The 22,255-nt window shown below is 41.3% G+C and overlaps 1 protein-coding gene across 1 annotated transcript in view; it reads left to right on the forward strand.

Annotated features, from left to right (window-relative positions):
• lhfpl4a (LHFPL tetraspan subfamily member 4a) overlaps window positions 1-16,297 on the forward strand; it is a 55,950-nt gene extending 39,653 nt beyond the window's left edge. The window contains exons 3-4 of the mRNA XM_046312919.1: window positions 9,496-9,512; window positions 16,244-16,297. Of these exons, the coding sequence (XP_046168875.1) occupies window positions 9,496-9,512; window positions 16,244-16,297 (71 nt within the window). The remainder of the gene's footprint in view (window positions 1-9,495; window positions 9,513-16,243) is intronic.
• Window positions 16,298-22,255: the final 5,958 nt, after the last annotated feature.

Consider the following 22,255-nt stretch of genomic DNA (forward strand, 5'->3'; position numbering starts at 1 on the left):
CACAGCCATGCGATCTCCACAGACAAACATTGGCAGTAGAATGGCCGTACAACACTCACTACCAAGTTCTAAACTCCCTCTGGAAGCAACGTTTTGTCTTGAGCTTCATGAAATGGGTTTCCATGGTCGGGCAGTTGCACACAGGCCTAAGATGAACATGCACAATGCCAGCTGTCAGCTGGAGTTGGACTCTGGAGCAGTGGAAAAGCTGCTCTCTGGTGTGATGATTCACATTTCACCATCTGGCAGTCCGAAAGACAAATTTGGGTTTGTCGAATGCAAGGAGAATGCTACCTGCCCAAATGCACATTTTGGTATGAGACTGTTTGTCGAGCAGATATCCACATACTTTTGGTCATGTAGTGTAGCTATAGCTATTTAAAAATGAAAACCGTTAGCCAATGCAACACCGCCAGGGTTGGGGAGTAACAGAATACATTTAATCGATTACATGTAATGAATTACATTTTACATTTACATTTACATTTAAGTCATTTAGCAGACGCTCTTATCCAGAGCGACTTACAAATTGGTGCATTCACCTTATGACATCCAGTGGAACAGCCACTTTACAATAGTGCATCTAAATCTTTTAAGGGGGGGGGGGTGAGAAGGATTACTTTATCCTATCCTAGGTATTCCTTAAAGAGGTAGATATGGATATCACTTATTATTGATATATATACAGTGCATTGATGTGAATCACACTGCTGCTCTCTCATTTAGCTATTTGCGCCGTATGGATTGCGATTGTTGTGGATGGCTGTACACAAATCTAAATGTGTATTTTATCCCAAGAGGTCTAAGCTGCCTATCAACCATTGTTTTAGCAACCAGTGGACAGCCAGTGAAAAATGCGCTCTTGCAACAGCTGCATAGTGCGGATCCCAGCCGATGGAATAAAAGTGGGGCTTTTTATTGTTCAATCTAATTCATTATGATAAAACATTATATCCAGTGGCAAGAAAGTGTGAACCCTTTGGAAATACCTGGATTTCTGCATAAATTGAATCTGATCTTCATCAAGGTCACAACAATAGACAAACAGTCTGCTTAAACTAATAACACACAAACAATTATACATTTTCATGTCTATTGAACACACCATGTAAACATTCACAGTGCAGGGTGGAAAAAGTATGTGAACCCTTGGATTTAATAAAAGGGTTCACCCTCTGGCTGCAATAACCTCAACCAAACGTTTTCTGTAGTTGCGGATCAGACCTGCACAATTGTCAGGAGGAATTTTGGACCATTCCTCTTTACAAAACTGTTTCAGTTCAGCAAGATTCTCGGGATGTCTTGTGTGAACTGCTCTCTTGAGATCATGCCGCAGCATCTCAATCGGTTTGAGGTCAGGTCTCTGACTGGGCCACTCCAGAAGGCATACTTTCTTCTGTTGAAGCCATTATATTGTTGATTTACTTCTGTGTTCTGGGTCGTTGTCCTGTTGCGTCACATAACTTCTGTTGAGCTTCAACTGGCAGACAGATAGCCTTACATTCTCCTGCAAAATGTCTTGATAAACTTGGGAATTAATTTTTCTGTCGATGATGGTAAGCTGTCCAGGCCCTAAGGCAGCAAAGCAGTCCCAAACCATGATGCTCCCTCCACCATACATTACAGTTGGGATGAGGTTTTGATGTTGGTGTGCTGTGCCTTTTTTTCTCCCTCCACACATTGTGTTGTGTGTTCCTTCCAAACAACTCAACTGTAGTTTTATCCGTCCACAGAATATTTTGCCTGGCTATTTTGCCTGGGACATGCAGGTGACCTTTTGCAAACTTCAGACGTGCAGCAATGTTTTCTTTGGACAGCCGTGGCTTCTTCCGTGGTGTCCTCCCATGAACACCATTCTTGTTTAGGGTTTTGCGTATCGTAGTCTCGTCAACAGAGATGTTAGCATGTTCCAGAGATTTCTGTAAGTCTTTAGTTGACACTAGGATTCTTCTTAACCTCATTGAGCATTCTTGCGCTGTGCTCTTGCAGTCATCTTTGCAGGACGGCCACTCCTAGGGAGAGTAGCAACAGTGCTGAACTTTCTCCATTTATAGACAATTTGTCTTTCTGTGGACTGATGAACATCAAGGCTGTTAGAGGTACTTTTGTAACTCTTTCCAGCTTTATACAAGTCAACGATTCTTAATCTTATTTGTCTTCTGAGATCTCTTTTGTTCGAGGCATGGTTTACATCAGGCAAACTCAAATTCAGGGAGTTTTTTTATAGGGCAAGGCAGCTCTAACCAACATCTCCAATGTCGTCTCATTGATTGGACTCCAGGTTATCTGACTCCTGAGTCCAATTAGCTTTTGGAGAAGTCATTAGCCTAGGGGTTCACATACTTTTTCCAACCTACACTGTGAATGTTTAAATTATGTATTCAATATAGACAAGATAAATTCAATAATTTGTGTTATTAGTTTAAGCAGTGTTTGTTTATTGTTGTGACTTAGATGATCAGATCAAATTTGATGACCAATTTATGCAGAAATCCAGATAATTCCAAAGGGTTCACACACTTTTTCTTGCCACAGTGTATATCCATTGATTCTTGAAGAATTTAACTTACAAATGCCTCATGAGCTTAGTTCGACTGTCACACCACATGAGAACCCAAAATATAAGCTTGTTTTTTTCTCCAATGTTTGTAAAAAAACACTGTATAGCCTCATTACATGGTTAAAACAATCATTTTGATGATATGGATGGTCAGTCCTTGCATCCATAGCTCTGTCTATTAACCTGAGAGTTCTTACATTTCTCCAGGCCCACCCCTCAACTGTGGATTCGCCCTTTAAACAGCCGCATATAATCAAGATATCAAAGTGTCACCAACATAAAAGGTCAACAATAGGCCTATAGCAAATGCTGCCTATGACATTCATTTTTCACATGTAAATAGCACTTTTCAGTAGTGCTCAAAGCATGCCATTCCATGAGCTCCGCATTTATTTTTCAACTCGAATCAATGAGTCCAATCAGTCCTCCATGACAACAAAATCATAAACAACAGAGTAGGAAGTCTGGTTAATAAGTCCTTCGTTATTGGGTCATGCTCAGGTAAAACAATTAGGCTAATATATACTTCCATATTTCCAAGTCCTATTCTTGAATATCAAGGGATAATACATTAATTGGAATGACTGAACATCTTTGGGATTTAATGCAAAGGTAACTTAATCATATTAAGTTATGATTAACCCTGGTGCGTATATTAACCCTGGGGCGGCAGGGTAGCCTAGTGGTTAGAGTGTTGGACTAGTAACCGGAAGGTTGCAAGTTCAAATCCCCGAGCTGACAAGGAACAAATCTGTCGTTCTGCCCCTGAACAGGCAGTTAACCCACTGTTCCCAGGCCGTCATTGAAAATAAGAATTTGTTCTTAACTGACTTGCCTAGTTAAATAAAGGTCAAATTAAATTATATGTAGTAGAAACTGATGGGTTAGAAGAAGCTTACATAACCAACACAAAGTCAAATTTTACATCCATTTATGGCCAGCTATGTAAACTCTAACATTGATTTATCCTGCAATAGATGTTGTTCAATTGGTAACAAACATTTTTGTACATGTTTTGCCTATAAAGGGGAAAGTAATCTAATGTAATCAGATAACTTTTGGATTACCCAAACTCAATAATGTAATGTTACTGATGACGTTTTTGGACAGGTAACTAGTAACAGATTACATTTAGAAAGTAACCTACTTGAACACCGCAGGGGGAACTCTACACCATACTTAACCAGGTCAGGATGTGTTTTTCTTGTAGTTTGCACAATCAGGGCTGGTTCCCCTGCTTGTTTGACTTGAAAATGGTGATGGGGATTTAAGCTTCAGGGGACACATGTTCATAAATATTTGATCTTGCATTTCAGTCGTGTGCATTACATCATCCAGGTTTTCAATCATCTACCCACTGTTCCCTTTATAACATTTCAGTGTATGAAATATTTCTATGTGTGCTGTCTAAGGGTTGCATAACGAGACGACGCTGCGCTATCTAGATTCGGTGCGTCTGTATATTTGTACGATTTACCATAAATATAGTTAGCGTCGTGATGAGGGGTGTTGCAGCATGATCAGAGCCAGGAAAAGACGGAGAGCGCGTTGAGCTTCCTTTAAAAAAAAATGTTTTTACCCCCCCAATTCCTTCATAGCCCTCTGATTCTATTGAGGAAGTTTCCATGGTTACATGTCAGATTCAAGCAGGATAAGGCTGAGGTTGCTCTCTCTCCCCAGCGACCCGGCACTCTGCAGCTGTGCCTGCTTTCCCTCCTTCCTCTCCCTCTCTCACATACATTTTCTAATATTCCCCCAATCATTCCTCCTCAGTTCTCCCCCTATCGACTGTCTCCCCCCCTCCCTCTCACGCCACCATCCCTCATCTGGATGTTAATTTTGTTTCATCAGGTTTAAGGGGGTAAATGAGGTCTGAGGGGGTGGGGGGCCAGACGGGGGATGGAGGGTTGGGTGGGCTCTGGGATAGCACTAGATTAGATTCGGGGGGGGGGGGGGGGGCAGTGTGTGTGTGTGGAGGGGGGTGTTAAAGCATCTGTAGTTGCCTGAGGATCGGTGTTGCATCAACAACAACAACCTGGTGGCACTGTGCCAGAACTCCTCTGGCGTTATTTGTTTTTGCCTTAATCCACTCTGCTGTTTTCCCCATCTGTATTTATTTATTCTTCATCAGATATAATAACTTCAGTCACAGTGTCATGGTTCATTTCATTGAGATAAGACTGCTTCTCTGTCATAAAAAATATCCCGCCCTGAATGCAATTATAAAAACAATTTATACATGAAATATAAACCTAAATCAGATTTGTTTTAGGCCACTTTTTTTTGTTTGAATAAGATACGATGGAGCATTGAAGGGCAGATGTGGGCATGTTTGTGTGTTGGGAGCCGTGCTCATGTCTGATGGATTCCGAGGGATCATTTCCAGCCACATTTTTCAGAGGGTCTCCCTCCTCTGCTTCCCGCTCCAGACCTCCCACTGGTTCTCATCACAGGAGGCCAGAATTTGGATAGAATTCCGACGGAGCTGCAAATCTTATTTGAGCCAGCCAAGGAATAGTCTTATTCAACAACCCTTGGGGATAAACAGCTGGTTTAACCTGCTATAGGAGGAAAATACACTATACTTCATACATTTATATCATGGGATTTTTTTTCGCCCTTCGATATTATCACGTTGAACTAGTCTCTATTTGACACTGGGCGCGTGCAATAGTAGAACTGTATAAAGACAACAGTGATGTTGTGCCTGTAGCCTACATAAAATGAAGACGTGAGTTAGTAAATGACTACATACAGACTACCAAACATGTATTAGCTCTGTATAATATTAAACATAAATGTTAATAAATGCAATGCAATGCAGGGGTGGACTATGATTATTATTATTATCCCACAATTGAAAATATTTATTTAATGTACATTGTGTTTTTAATTTCAGGTAAATAATTTAATATATAGTCCAGGGATGGGCAACTGGACCGGGGTCCCCTTTTTTTGTCCAGAAGATCAATTTCGAAAGACAAAAAAATATATATACTCAGTTTATTAGGTACACCCATCTAGTACAGGGTCGGGCACCCCCTTGCCTCCAGAACAGCCTGAATTATTTGGGGAACGTATTCTACAAGTCGGAAACATTCTATAGGTGTGTTGGTTCATGCTGACATGATGGCATCATGCAGTTGCTGCAGAGTGGATGGTGGTACACCACCGCCACCAGGCAGGATGGGTCCAAATCCTGACTCAGCATGACGCAACAGGAACCAGGATTCGTCGGACCAGGCAATATTTTTCCACTCCTCAATTGTCCAGTGTTGGTGACTGTGTGCCCTCTGGAGCCGATTCTTCTTATTTTTAGCTGATAGGGGCTGCAATAGCCCATCTGTGACAAGGATTGACTGGTGGTGCGTTCCGTGATGTCGTTCTGTACACCACTGTTGTACTGCGTCATTATTTGTCTGTTTGTGGCCCACCTTTTGGTTTACACGATAATTGCCATTCTCCTTCGACCTCTCTCATCAACGAGCTGTTTTCGCCCACAGGGCTGCCGCTGACTGAAGGTTTTTTGTTTGTCGCACAATTCTCGGTAAACCATAGAAACTGACTGCGTGAAAAGCCCACGAGGGCAAATGCTTCCGAGATACTGACTCCAGCGTGCCTGGCACTGAAGATCATAACACATTCAAAGTCGTTTAGGTCACTCTCTTTGCCCAGTCTAATGTTGATTCGGACAGTAACTGAATGTCTCAATGCCCATCTGCCGCCTTTATATTGCAAGCCACGGCCACTTGACTCACTGTCTGTAGGAACAATCCATTTTCATGAACAGGGTGGTGTACCTAATAAACTGTAACAAAGTATTCATACTCCTTGATTAACAGTGCCTTTTAGAAAGTATTCACACCCTTTGACATTTTCCACATTTTGTTGTTAGTCTGCATTTAAAATCAAGTTGTTTTTTTGTCACTGGCCTACACACAATACCCCATGTTAAAGTGGAATTACGTTTTTACAAATATTTTTACAAATTAATAAAAAATGAAACCCTAAAATGTCTTGTCAAAAGCATGCAAGCCTAAATAAGTTCAGTAGTAAAAGTTTGGATGTCTGGGGGGCAGGAAGGGTAAAGGGAGAGCAGGTTCCTTTCTAGTGGTGGTTATTCATCAGCCTGATGGTCTGGGGGTAGAAACTGTTAGCTAGTCTGAAAGTTTTTTTGCCATGAAGCTCCGAAACTGCCTGTGCATGAGTGGAAATGGGGAGAACAAGCCATGGCTTGGGTGGCTGAGGTCCTTGATGATCTTCTTGGCCTTCCTGCAACATCCGGTGTTGTAGGTGTTCTGAAAGGCAGGCAGTGTACACCCAATGGTACGTTTGCCTGAGCATACCACCCTCTGTAGATCCTTGCGGTTAGCGGCGGCAGAGTTGCCATACCAGGCTGTGATTTAGCCCGACAGTATGCTCTCGATGGCGTTCCTGTAGAACACCGTGGGGACTCTCGGAGACAGGACAAATTTCTTTAGCGTTCTTCTTCACCACGGTGTCCGTGTAGTTTGACCATTTCCGAGGAACTTGAAAGTTTTTACTGTCTCCCCATTGATGATGGGGGCATGCCAAGCATGGTTTCTCCTGAAGTCCACAATCGGCTCCATTGTTTTGCTGACGTTGAGGGAGAGGTTGTTTACCTGGCATCACGCCGTCAGAGTGCTTACCTCCTCTCTGTAGGCCGTCTCATTGTTATTGGTAATCAGGCCTACTACTGTCGTGTCTTCAGCGAACTTGATGATGGAGTTGGAACTGTGTGAGGCCATGCAGTCATGGGCATACAGGAAGAACAGGGGTGGACTGAGGACGCACCCTTTTGGGGCGCCCATGTTGAGGACAAAGGAGGTTGCTGGCACCTTAATTGGAGAGAATGGGCTCGTGGTTATGACTGGAGGGGAATCAGTGGAATGGTATGAAAAACACATGGTTTCCAGGTGTTTGATGCCATTCTATTAGCTCCTTTATGGCCATTATAATGAGAAGTTCTCCCCTCCGCAGCCTCCACTGGTTGTGGGTCAGTGTGGAGGAGGTAATGTTGGCTACCTTCACCACATGTGGATGGCCCGTCAGGAAGTCCAGGACCCAATTGCATAGGGAGGAGTTCAGTCCTAGGGCCGGGAACTTTGTGGTGAGCTTAGTGGGCAATATGTTATTGAAGGCCGTGCTGTAGTCAATGAACGGAACCTCACATATGCATTCCTTTTGTCCAGGTGGGTGAGGGCAGTGTGCAGTGTGATTGCTTCGTCCGTGGATCTGTCAGGTGGAAGTGATGAGATGTGCCTGGTTTTCTCCAGACATAGCGCTTTGCATTCAGGCCAAAGAGTTACATTTTGTCTCCTTCAGACCACAGAATCTTTTGCCTTATGATCTCAGTCTATCAAGTGCCTTTTTGCAAACTTCAGGTGTGCTGTCGTGTGCCTTTTTCTTAGGAGTGGCTTCCGTCTGGCCATTCTCCCATAAAACCCAGATTGGTGAAGTGCCGTAGATACTGCTGTCCTTCTGGCAGGTTCTCCCGTCTCAGCCAAGGAAGTCTGTAGGTCCTTCTTGCCCCGTTGCTCAGTTTGGCCAGAGTCTGGGTAGTTCCATAGTTTTTTTTGCTTGATTTTGTACACCTGTCAGTGTTTGGCTGAAATAGCCGAATGCACTAATTTTAAGTGATGTCCACATACTTTTTCAGCCACAACCGTTGCTGACAGATGTATAAAATTGAGCACACAGCCATACAATCTCCATAGACAAACATTGGCAGTGGAATGGCTTTACTGAAGAGCCCAGTGACTTTCAATGTGGCACTGTCATAGGATGCCACCTTTCCAACAAGTCAGTTTGTCAAATTCCTGCCTTGCTAGAGCTACCCCGGTCAACTGTAAGTGCTGTTGTGAAGTGGAAATGTCTAGGAGGAACAACGGTTCAGCCACGAAGTGGTAGGCCACACAAGCTCACAGAACAGGACCAGTGAGTGCTGAAGTGTATAGCAGCATGATTCTGCCACCACCATGCTTCTCCGTAAGGATGGTGCCAGGTTTCCTCCAGACATGACAATTGGTATTCAACCCAAAGAGTTCAATTTTGGTTTTGTCAGACCAGAGAATCTTGTTTCTCATTGTCTGAGAGTCTTTAAGTGCCTTTTGGCAAACTCCAAGCGGGCTGTCATGTGCCTTTTACTGAGAGGCTTCTGTCTGGACACTCTACCGTAAAGGCCTGATTTGTGGAGAGCTGCAGAGATGGTTGTCCTTCTGGAAGGTTCTCCCATCCCCACAGATGAACTCTAGAGCGCTGTCAGAGGGACCATCTGGTTCTTGGTCACCTCCCAGATCAAGGCCCTTTTCCCCCGATCGCTCAGTTTGGCCGGACGGCCAGCTCTAGGAAGAGTCTTGGTGGTTCCAAACTTCTATTTAAGAATGATGGAAGCCACTGTGTTTTTTGGGGACCTTCCCCAGTTCTGTGCCTCAACACAATCCTGTCTCGGAGCTCTACAGACAATTCCTTCAACCTCATGGCTTGGTTTTTGCTCTGACATGCACTGTCAACTGTGGGACCTTATATAGGCAGGTGCCTTTTCAATTGTCCAATCAGTTGAATTTACCAGAGGTGGACTCCGATTAAGTTGCAGAAACATCTCAAGGATGATCAATGGAAACCAGGATGCATCTGAGCTCAATTTCGAGTCTCATAGCAAATGGTCTGAATACTAATGTAAAAAAGGTATTTGTACAAACATGTTTTTGCTTTGTCATTATGGGGTATTTTGTGTAGATTGTAAAGGATTATTATTTTTTTAAATCTATTTTAGAATAAGGTTGTAACGTAATTATAAATTGATTGGATACTTTCCGAAGGCACTGTACATGTGCAGTCAACCATTTCACCCTGTTCACATCAGTCCTACTAAAGGAGGTTGACTCAAAACAATTCTCCTTCTGTCTTCACAGATTTTGCAGTGTCCAGGGTAAGTTCAATTGTTATTATGGCTTTATTGTGTGCCTTGTTGTGTGTTGTGGTTGTAAGGTATCTGTGTTGTGTGTGATGTGTACTAGTGAGGAGCAGGTTGACTCATAACCCACAGTTCTCTGGGTTATATCTGCGGGAAGGCCAGGTTTAGGGTCATATTGTGTGGGTGAAGGGTGGGTGGCAGGTGGGTGGGTTTGATAAATAGAAAACAATGTGTAAAAAAATGCATGCATTTATATCATAAGGCAATATTAAGGTTTTTCTTTCATTATTGTTGGCTAACTAGCATTAGTGTGGAAATCTAATAGACTGACAAGAATAGACTGATGAGTTTCAGAAGAAAGTTCTTTGTTTCTGGCAATTTCCGAGCCTGTAATCGAACCAACAAATGCTGATACTCCAGATACTCAACTAGTCTACAGGAGACCAGTTGTATTGCTTCTTTAAATCAGAACAAAAGTTTTCAGCTGTGCTTACATAATTGGAAAGGGGTTTTCTAATGATCAGTTAGCTAATCCAAGTTGATCATAAAAGGCTAACACAATGTGCCATTGGAACACAGGAGTGATGGTTGCTGATAATGGGCATCTCTACGCCTATTTTAGATATTACATTTTAAAATTATGCCATTTCCAGCTACAATAGTCATTCATAACATTAACAATGTCTACACTGTATTTCTGATCAATTTGATGTTATTTTAATGGCTTTTCTTTCAAAAACAAGGACATTTCTAAGTGACCCCAAACTTTTGAACGGTAGTGTAGATACCGTTATCTTAATCAGCATCATAAAATCCAATAGAATTTAAACCACAAGATATGCATCCAAGCCGAACTGAAATCTTATCAGAAACATGTTAGGTTGTTTCCAGCGCATTTCATTTCCTTAGAACTGGTCAAACTGATGTCATTTCAATATATTGCACTTTTATATATTTTTTCTCCCCGGCCCAAAACGTCTTTGCTTGCTGAAAGAAGCAGAGATCACGGAACTTTACTGACGTCAAACTAGATTGAAATATTCAGTCAGATTTAGGACATTTTCTGGTGAGGGTTTATAGTCTTCTAGGGCAACATACAGTTGAAGTTGGAAGTTTGCATACACTTAGGTTGGAGTCATTAAAACTTGTTTTTCAACCACACATTTCTTGTTAACAAACTATAGTTTTGGCAAGTCGGTTAGAACATCTACTTTGTGCATGACACAAGTAAAATTTCCAACAATTGTTTACAGGCAGATTATTTCACTTAAAATTCACTGTATCACAATTCCAGTGGGTCAGAAGTTTACATACACTAAGTTGACTGTGCCTTTAAACAGCTTGGAAAGTTCCCGAAAATGATGTCATGGCTTTAGAATCTTCTGATAGGCTAATTGACATAATTTGAGTCAATTGGAGGTGTACCTATGGATGGATGTCTATGCCACCTTCAAACTCGGTGCCTCTTTGCTTGACATCATGGGAAAATCAAAAGAAATCAGCCAAGACCTCAAAAAAATTGTAGACCTCCACAAGTCTTGTTCATCCTTGGGAGCAATTTCCAAACGCCCGAAGGTACCACATTCATCTGTACAAACAATAGTATGCCAGTATAAACACCATGGGATCACGCAACCATCATACCGCTCAGGAAGAGATTAATGTACTTTGGTGTAAAAAAGTGCAAATCAATCCCAGAACAACAGCAAAGGACCTTGTGAAGATGCTGAAGGAAACGGGTACAAAAGTATCTATATCCACAGTAAAACGAGTCCTATATCGACATAACCTGAAAGGCCGCTCAGCAAGGAGGAAGCCACTGCTCCAAAACCGCCATAAAAAAGCCAGACTAAGGTTTGCAACTGCACATGGGACAAAGATCGTAGTTTTTTGAGAAATGTCCTCTGGTCTGATCAAACAAAAATAGAACTGTTTGGCCATAATGACCATCTTTATGTTTGGAGGAAAAAGGAGGAGGCTTGCAAGCCGAAGAATTACCATCCCAACCGTGAAGCACGGGGGTGGCAGCATCATGTTGTGGGGGTGCCTTCCTGCAGGGTGGACTGGTGCACTTCACAAAATAGATGTGTTGAAGCAACATCTCAAGATATCAGTCAGGAAGTTAAAGCTTGGTCGCAAATGGGTCTTCCAATGGACAATGACCCTAAGCATACTTCCTTAGTTGTGGCAAAATGGCTTAGGGACAGCAAAGTCAAGGTATTGGAGTGGCCATCACAAAGCCCTTACCTCAATCCTATAGAAAATATGTAAAAAAATGAAAAAAGCATGTGCAAGCAAGGAGGCCTACAAACCTGACTCCGTTACACCAGCTCTGTCATGGGGAAATGGGCCAAGATTCAGCCAACTTATTGTGGAAGGCTACTCGAAACGTTTGACCTAAGTTAAACAATTTAAAGGCAATGCTACCAAATACTAATTGAGTGTATGTAAACTTCTGACCCACTGGGAATGTGATTAAATAAATAAGCTGTAATAAATCATTCTCTCTGCTGTTATTCTGTCATTTGACATGCTGAAAATAAAGTGGTGAGCCAAACTGACCTAAGACGGGGAAGTTTTACCAGGATTAAGTGTCAGGAATTGTGAAAGACTGAATTTAAATGTATTTGGCTAAGGTGTATGTATGTAAACTTCTGACTTCAACTGTATAATGTCAGAAGAGAAGCTGCATGTATCTATATCTTTATGTTTGAAGCCTGAAATGTGGCAAAAGGTCGCAAAGTTCAAGGGGGCCGAATACTTTCGCAAGGCACTGTATAGACAAGTTGACCTGAAAATAGCTGACCAAAGTGTTGGAAATTCTAAGCAGAAACATATCTAAATCAGGCAACAACAAAAAATCCTGCACCCCCCGTCACAAAATTGTTCTGCCGTCTGACTGTATCCTACAGCGCATCGTCTCAGATTTCCCTTCACGTATAAAGTGGTTGCGGATGGGTTATTAGCAATTGCAGGTGGGTGCAAGTGAACAAAAAGCTGATCCGCGCACCACTTGTTTGTTCCAGTGGGAGGAGCTATAGGAGGACTCGTAATGAATGGAAGGGAGTCAAACGTGGTTTCCATATGCTTGATGTGTATGATATCGTTCCATTCCAGCCATTACAATGTTTCTCCCATCAGCCTCAGGTGTTTACAGTGACCTCTGCTGTCCAGGTGGGTTTGCGAAGTTGAGTAGAACCCCCCCCCGCTTCAGCCTGGGTGTTTGTGTTACTGCCTCTGCTAACGCAACCTGGTGTTATGTCGGTTGTCTTACCCCTCAGCATTCCACTCGTTGCTGTGAGATGGTCACATGCGCATGCCTCGCTAAGTGATATTCCACAGTGATTTCAATCCTCTCTCATCCCCGCTGGAGGGGACAGGGGAGTGGAGAGGGGGGAGGGGGAGAAGAGAGGTTAGTGGAAACAAAGGTGGTAGCATGTTGTATTAGAATATCCTGGGGCAGAATGCACTCCCACAGGAGCGAGGCATACCGCGAGTGGAGAGGAGCCGTCAAGTCGAGTAACTCATATCACTGAGCCTCTGTCTCCAGGAGAAGCTACAGGACCTGGGGCTAGTGTGTAGCCACTCTGATTCAGATCTGGGAAGAAAAAGAGAAAGGGGGGGAGAGAAAGGGAGCAGAGGAAAATGCTAGCCTAATTACGAGTGGAGCGGTCTTTAAAAAAAATATATTAAAAAAAATTATTCTCACAAACACAAATATGATGTGAGCTGTGAGCACCAGCACTGTGGCCCATGAAAAATGAATTGTTAAAAGTACTAGTAGTGACGCTTAAGGGGAGAAACATGTCCACCTCTTTCTATTCCACAGAAAATAAGCCGGCGCAATAACTTTTAATGTGCTGGGGGGGGGGGGGGGTGAATTCTGCTTATGTCTTAAATGTCTCGCAATGAAAAGGAATCGTACCTTGAATATGTGAATATTTAATGTCGGGTATTTTAAGAACCGTTTTCAGCATTTTTAGTGACTGTTCACTTGTTCTGGAAAAAGGCTCATTCTTGGTTAAGGAGGAGGGAAGGAGAGATAATAACCTCAAAGTAGAGACGTCTATTAGAGGAGTGCAGAAATGAACTCCTTGTCCACAGTAGATTGAGTGTCTACCTTGAAAACGCTGATTCATAGCTTCAATCAATAGAAATGGTCCAAATTGAACCCTGAGGCCTTTTTATTTGCACATAGGAGACAACTGTGCTCGTCAGGTGGCGAAAGTAATGAGAGTCAGCATACAATATGGATAGAGCCAGAGGGCTGGTATTTAATATACAGTAGTAAGCTGATGACACTGCTCTACAAAGACACTCCTCCGGAGGTCATTTTTAATGCAATATCCAGAATTTTGGTCACTAGTACGGTATCCATATTAAGAAGTCATCAGTTTTGTCTGAGAACTGATTTTCTCAATGAATCATCCAATAAAATCTAAATAAGGTCAATTAGACACTGGTTGGCTATGTTTCTGCGTTTTTATTACATTCTGAACCTCTTTGCTATAATAATTTACAAAGAAATATGTACATTTTCTTTGTTTATTTAGTACTATAAATGCTAGTGATGTGACATAAGTAATTGGGTGTGGTAGACAATAGCAGTACCTATTGTTGTCATGACGATGCACAGGGATAACGCTACGTTCCTCCCCTCCAGCATCTCCACCTTGGCTCCACCCTCAGGATGGACGGAGTAAGACCAATCAGCTTCTCCCACTCAATCATGGGGGAATATGACCTTGTCAATCAACCAATGTGCATGTGACTTACCCTAGCATTCACATGGAACCTGTTTGTAGCTGTTTTGGATGTTTTGATGTGACTGCTTCTGTTTGTAATAAGTAGTACTGGTGATTTGTGCACTCCTTCCCTCAACCTCTCCTCATATTAAAGGCCTCAATTAGCTTGTCAAAAATAAGTCAACAAAATAGACATCTAGATATCACTATGTTCATATTCTCTTCTCGATAGAGACAGGTGATGCCATTTTTTTCATGACCACATCAGACATCTTGACATTGTTCTCTAGATATTTTCTCTAACCTGCTACAGACAAGTTGATACTTTTCTCAGTGAATCAGCATTTTTGATCATACAATAATTCATCAATATAGTTTCTCATAGAGCACAGGTCAGACACCAACTCAAAACAAAATGGCCGACATGTCCCAAACTATTGTAATTAATGAGCTCACAAAGCCTGTCTTTGGAAGGCACTTAGAGATCTCCCCATGAATTGGGGGGAAGAACTGATGCTCCGGGGCAAGCAGACCAACCTATGTGTAGAGAGGAGAGCAGCTGGAGTTGGGGGTGAGGTGTAATGTATTGTTCCAGGTGGAGCCTTACCACTCCCTGGTATGTTTCCAAAGTGCGGGAGGAATGCGATGACTTAATTCAGTCTGCGCTGAGGCCGTTCTGGCCCCCAGCCAAATGTGACACCTGCTTGAGTGGAGGAGGTAGAGCTGGGCTCTTAAACAGATTAATAACACTGTAATCCCTTTTCTACTCCATCCACCTATTCATCCACAGCCCCTGCCCCTGATTGATTCATTTTTGGCGTAATCTGATTTTCATTAAATTGGCTTGCGTGGAGGATGAGTCATCCTGGCAAAGTGCTACAGCTATTATTATCCTCGCCAGGCACGCTGAGTCGCAAACAGGAAGTTAATGTAGTCTCAGGTCCAAGCGGACTAATGATGTGGGGATAGAGCAGGATGTGACACGCTATGTGGTTTGACTCGTTACTTTGAAAGTCCTCGTTAGGCAACGTAGCCGTTTTGTACGGAACGTTAATGGCCATTGTGGTTGAAAACGTCAGCTGGATTTCTGTGTATTTTGCAAAGCGTCAAGGACAAAACAAGTCAAGCACATTGTGTTTATGCAAACACTATTTTTAAAACCAGGCAAAAAGACAATAATAACATGTAAACAAGGAGAGCAGCTGTACTTTCTGAGGCACATCCAAGTTTGTGCTGTAGCGCAGTTACTGTGGTTATCACTGTCGCAACGCTGAGTCCCATTCAATAAATATATATATCAAACATAATGAACATTTATATACAAGATGGTCCCATACAAAAACATAATGAAATGTTGTTTTTCGGGATTCCGTCTGAAATGTCAGAGAAAATGTCATCTGTGACCTTTAAACAGTACTGTGTTTGTATGCTTTTTTGTTTCTTTCATATTCCACACCTCGGTTACTGACAGTGACTCATGTTTCATGCCCCTTGTGTTGCTCCTTTCTCATCCACAATGACATACCATATCCGTTGGATAAAATGAAAATAATTTCACAGGATTATACAAAATTATGATCATAGCCACTAGAGGAATCAAGTCATTTGTTTTCTGTTAAAGCAAGAATCCGCTACTCGTGGCCACCCCCCTGCTTTGGTTGTGTTGCTCGGTTATTAGTGTTACTGTCCGCCCCAGCACCTTTTGTTATTACTTGTTTCAGCATGGCGCTGGGATGGACAGTAATGCTAATAACTGAGCACACAACACAAGCAGGGGGGTGGCCGGTGGGGCGGCAGTGGGTAGTGAATTCCTGACTCAAGAATAAAATCGGGCATGAATGATCCTGAACCCATTGTGTGAACCTTTGTGTCACTCCCCTTATTCCAGACCAGATCCGTCCATGCTACTTCCTTGTTCTTCTCCCATTCTCTCTTTCCCCCATGTGTTGCCTTTACCTTCTGGAGTACTCTTACCTTTTTATCTTTTCTTTTTTTTCACAGATTGAAATCCGGGAGACCAAGGATCCACGATACGGAGTCCAACGGTTCCACTGAGCCCCCGCTCCCCCCCCAACAGTTTCAGACCCTCCTCTTCATCTCCTCTGCTCATTCGCCCCCAAAGACCATAGCTCTTCAGGTCTAACAACTGATCTCAGAGTGGAGCTGTCTGTAAAATAGAACTGAAATGGAAGATATTCAAAAAGAGAAACAATTTGAAGAGAAATGATAAAAAGGAATATGATCAGCTTTATAAAACTCTGAGGGGAAAAAATGATACACAGTATTAATTAATTCACATAATATTACTATAACAAAGGTAATGAAGTTAATGATGATGCTTGCAGCAGGCATATTCTACGAAAATCTACATATTTTTATTCAGAATGGAAAATGAGTCATTTCCAGCTTTAAAAATAACCATTTAAGAAGTGCATTTGTACAAGTGGGTGCTACTTCTGAGATATCTAATAAAAGAAGACAAAAAAGGAAGAAAAAAACACAAACAAGAATTTTGTACAGCGACAGTAATTTTGAAGACCATCTTTTTTTCTGACAGATTTTCAACTTCCCCCTTTTTGTACATGAGGTCTGGTCCCAGGAAATACAAAAGAAAAAGACGTGTAAATAAGGTGTTTCTATGGAAACAGGGTAGAAATAGCATTTATTACCCCATAATTATCATCCCTTGAAACCCTTCGGAATAGCAACCCCTTTCTGATCATCGTCTTGGAAAAGGAAGTGTGGATTATCTGCACCATTTCTTCTCTTCTCCCCGTGTAATTTGATCTACCAACATCCTTGAACCAGAAAAGCCAACAGGAGCAACGACAGTGGTAATGGACCGAATTAATTGACAGGCATTGTAAAGAAAATACTTCACTGCTGTCAACTCTTTCAATCTACAGAATTTCAGTCACAGTCCTGCATCTAAACTCACACTCTTAGAAAAAAAGGGTTCTGATAGAAGCAAAAAGGGTTCTATCACTTGTTTCTAATATGGAACCCTTTTATAGGGTTTTTGATCAGAACTCCAAGGGTTCTTCTTCACTGAAACAAAATTGGTTCCATATAGAACCCTGTATGGTGCCATTTATGAATTATGGTTAATGCTAATAAATTGTCATATTTTTAGCTAACAATATAATTTAATAAACAATAAATAATGGAGAAAAGAATACCAGCATAGTTTTGAGATTTTACTGTCATTATATACAAACAGTTTGGAAATATGCACTGGTGGCCAAGGAGGCATCTGTTTGTTTGAATGATGGGCCATGTCAATATTGGTACCAACTCTAGCTGACTTCTGTATGGAACAGTACAGTAAGGGTTGTTTTCTAGGCTGGTTCCTGAAAATAAGAAAAAAAGGACCAAAAACCTGAGATTAATCTTCAGAAATAAGCATGAGTTGATCTGCCAAAATGAAGACAAAATTGTAGAAGAACAACGTACATCGAGTTGTCAGCAGCAGCCGAAAGAGATCCTCTGATAGTTGGGTTACTGCCAGACTGAGTAAAACAGATAGTGTGTTAAAAGTCATGTAATGATTAACTAGGCTATTGAATCACCAAGACTTATAAATAATGAGGAATAATTTAGATGCATACCTCCTCTGTCAGCCCACTGCCCATCACTTGCATTCTTTAGAGGTCAGCAACAGTCTTCTAATGGCTTCATGAAACATAGTCCCCTCATCTGACTACAGTGAAATACTGAAATAAAAGTAACAATTATATAATAGCCAATGTCAGGCTGGGTCTGTAGCTCTATTTGGCATATTCAATAATAAAAAGTAATGTTTTTTTGTAAGAGTTGCTAATAACTGAGCTAACTAGCTTGTAAAGTGTCTAATTAAACTAGGCTAATTTCTTGTCTAGCTAGCTAGATAACAAATGGTGCTCAAATTCTAATATAACTTTATCTATCTAGCATAGCTAGTTTATCATATGGCTGGTGTCATATTTGAATGAAATAATAAGTCAACTTTATCTTAATAAATGGAAAAATAACATGCTTATTGGTAGGCTATTTGCAAGTTTAACCACCGTCATGCTGGAATTGCAGTTGGTTTTTGAATCAGAATGGATGTTAAAATTTGAATAGACCATAAGGTTCTACATAGAACCCTTTTTTTAATCTAAGAGTGTATGTTTTGATTAAAACACATGATTTATTCTGGCTTTTAGCTAGCATTTAGTTTGCAACAGATTTGTATGAACCTTGCTGTTTGCCACTCCGACCTCGGCAACAATGTTAAAAAACGCGAATTCGATCTCCCGCCTGCCATAGTGTTTAAAAATGTCAGACGTCAGCTAGCCATTTTTCTGACCAGGCGATGGATCTCCCCTAAAATGTGTTGGTGTTAAGTCCTTGGTCTTTTATATTCCTGAATTATCATTCATACCTGCGATTGGGAAAATGGTGAACTTCACAGTCCCAAACCAAAGAATGAGGAAAACCCTAGTGAAAGTTAAACAAGGTTAAGACATGTCTAGCAGTTGTTGCATAACATTAGCTGAACATTTGTTGCTGTATGAAACAAAAATTAGTCTATCGCAACCTAATGGTACAAGCAAAATAGCCTTTTTCATACGGTCATCTTAATATCATTGTGAAAGCAGGCCAGAGTACCATAAAACTTAAATGAAAACGTCTCAAATAGCCGCCTGTCCCTTTTAATAATTGGGCAGAGGCACAAATTTCAGCAAAAAAACACCTGTTTCAAATATACCCCGGGTCTAAATTAATTGTTTTCAATGTTACCATGAATTACTATGAATTGTTAACAAGGCTTAATGTTTGATTTATTACATTAAATAATTATGTAATGACTCTAAAAAAGGATGGCAATCAGTTGTTACCGCCAGTAAGAGAAACTGCAAGCCTTTGGCTGCTAATAGCTGAGAACTGCTAGCTAACTGGCAAACAAAAGACCCCTAGAAATCAGCCAATCGCTATCTAGTTGCGAAAGTAAGAACTGCCGAAAATGCACACAGTCATTGTGAATAATAATTATTCTGTCAAGGAACTGAAAAATAATCATTGTTCATGATTTTGATTTTTTTTTAAACATTAAATGCTGTGACAGCAGAGAATAAAACAATTAATACAAGTCCAATTACGGTAGTGGCTGCCCATTACTGGGTATCACTTATGAACCATCATTTATTCAAATTACTTTAATAAAATATTTAAGTTGCTGTGTATATTAGTTGTTTTAGGCCTATTTGACAACTTTATTTAATTCCAAGTAATCTCATCTCTATAGAGCTGCTGCCTATGCTCTCTGACAAAATCACTATTTTGGTAGTTTCTTCCTCTCGATCACACCACACAGACCAGATAAGTAGGCATACAATGGATTATGGTAATTGTAGTTCATTACCACGTTTTCTGCACTGTTGAATGTTGGCCTGTTGGAAACTACATCTCCCTACTATACCACGCAGTTTGCGCTTGATCTGATTTATCTCTAGCGACTAAATAGAATTCTAATAATTGAACCGACGTTGGTCAATTACATTTTGGTTCATCTTTCAACACTATATGGTTAGACCCTGACACCTTAGATGCCCAGAGATTTTCTCCTACACTTTTCACAGATCTTCTTACTGTAAGGCTTAGCTGCAGGTCAAATTACATACAGAGAATTGTAGGTCGTCCCTGCCCTCAAATCTTAATTCTGCACCAACATCGCACACTGTGGTTGATTTGATTCCATATCTAACCAATGTGAGCTCACCATTTCTGGATCACAGATCCCATTTTTGGATCTGATTAAATAAATACAGGACATCCCAGGGTTGTTCTCCAACGGTGAGTAGACGAAGTGTCCCCACATGTCTTGGGTCAATAGAACTGGTGTCATCTTGAGGTCAGTGAGGTTGCCCTCTTGTGCTGCAACACCATCGTAATGTCTTGCCTGGCTAGACTAATGGGATGTTGGATGTGGAGCAAAGGTTATCAAAGCGGTCTCTTTAGGTGGTGGACAGACTCCTCTGTGGTGCTTTTCCAACCCAGCAATGTCCCTATACCTTAAATCCCCCATACTTGAACTTTGAACCTCCAATATAGATTAGGAAATAGAAGTGCGCCCTCTTTTGAGATGTAGCAAATAACAAAGGAGAATGAGCTTACGAAGAACAACAAAGGGAGAGGAGGAGGAACCCAGCAAAATGGCGGCAAAGCCTGACAATCAAACACAGTCGACGTCCTACTGTAGACATCAAGCAGAGACAGGTACTCTTTCTTTGCCTCTCTCCTCTCCTTAACCCAACACCCCTTCCTCTGGCTCCCGTGGATCAGCCTTTCTAAAATGAGGACTTAAATGCAAAAATATGTTTCCTTGGTAGTATTTGAATGAATCTGTGTTTTTTTTTTCTCCCGGGCCATTGCCAGACCGATCGTTTCCGTTTAGCGGGACTCTTTTGAAGGAAAGTGTCGTTCTCAGGCCTTTTATCCGCCTGAGGGACATGGAGACTAAATACTGGTGTAACAACTGACCACAGAGGGATATGAATGGGGATATGAAAAGATAGAACAAAAATATATATAATTTGGTGTGCTTAGTATCACTTTCCTTTCACTTGTTTTCTAAATGTCTGTTCTCTTTTCTGGTTATGTTTATAAAGACAATATGACGGGTGGGGGTACCTCATGGTTGAATACTTGGACCCTTACAAATATTTGGAGAGTTTTATATTTTGCAGAACGTCCAGTGTTTTGTACCCTCACTAGGCTGTTTTGTTTTGAACAGTGCCATGTGGCTCGTCTTTCATTAGGAGCTTCACTGGGCTAGTCTCTTGTAAACCACTCTTGCACCCCATTGGCCTGACAGCAGCAATGACAACATCCTGATGGTTTCCTCAGGACAGAGCTTCCAAAGGGTCACTTTAGTCCATATATTGCACTACTTCTGTCACCCTATTCCATATGTAGTCCACTACTTTTAAACAGAATCCCTTCTTTTGACTAGGACTCTGGTCAAAACGAGTAGAGTACATAGGGAATAGGGTAACAAAAGTAGTGCAATACAGTATATAGGGAATAGGATGGCATTTCAGACGCACCCTTTGTATAGCCTTTTCAAAGCAGATTTCTACTCTCATCCCAGCCTCAAATGAAATGTGTATGTAACAGAGGAACTTCTGTCTTCTCCATCTTGCATACAGCCAAGTATAATTGAAATTTATTGGGATGGTTCTAATGGGAGACTATTTCATTTTTGTATTATCCCTCTTGTTTTACTGTGACTTACATCAAATATCTCTGAACCTCTTTATTATGAATCTTTTATTTTAATGTTATTTTTTAACAAACCTCTTGTCTACAATGAAACCTGTCAGCAAATTGCCATATCAATTCTTTAATTTGATATGATATCTGGTATGATAACTGACACAAACATGTACAGTGCATTTGGAAAGTATTCAGACCCCTTCACTTTCTCCACATTTTGTTACGTTACAGCCTTATTCTAAAATGGATTAAAAAAAATACAAATCCTCATCAAATCGACACACAATAACCCATAATGACAAAGCGAAAACAGGTTTTTCAAAAAGTTTGCAAATGTATTAAAATAAATTTAAACTGATACCTTATTTACATAAGTATTCAGACCCTTTGCTATGAGGCTTGAAATTGAGCTCAGATGCATCCTGTTTTCATTGATCATCCGTGAGATTATTCTACAACTTGATTGAAGTCCATCTGTGGTAAATTCAACTGATTGGACATGATTTGGAAAAGCATACACCTGTCTATATAAGGTCCCACAGTTGACAGTGCATATCAGAGCATAAACCAAGTCACGGGGTCGAAGGAATTGTCCGTAGAGCTCCGAGATAGGATTGTGTTGAGGCACAGATCTGGGGAAGAGTACCAAAATGTTTTTCTGCATCATTGAAGGTCCCCAAAAACAGAGTGGCCTCCATCATTTTTAAATGGAAGAAGTTTGGAACCACCAAGACTCTTCCTAGAGCTGGCTGCCCGGCCAAACTAAGCAATCGG

The sequence above is a fragment of the Oncorhynchus gorbuscha genome, linkage group LG18, assembly GCF_021184085.1.
Source record: "Oncorhynchus gorbuscha isolate QuinsamMale2020 ecotype Even-year linkage group LG18, OgorEven_v1.0, whole genome shotgun sequence".
In the NCBI taxonomy this organism is placed as follows: Eukaryota; Metazoa; Chordata; class Actinopteri; order Salmoniformes; family Salmonidae; genus Oncorhynchus; species Oncorhynchus gorbuscha.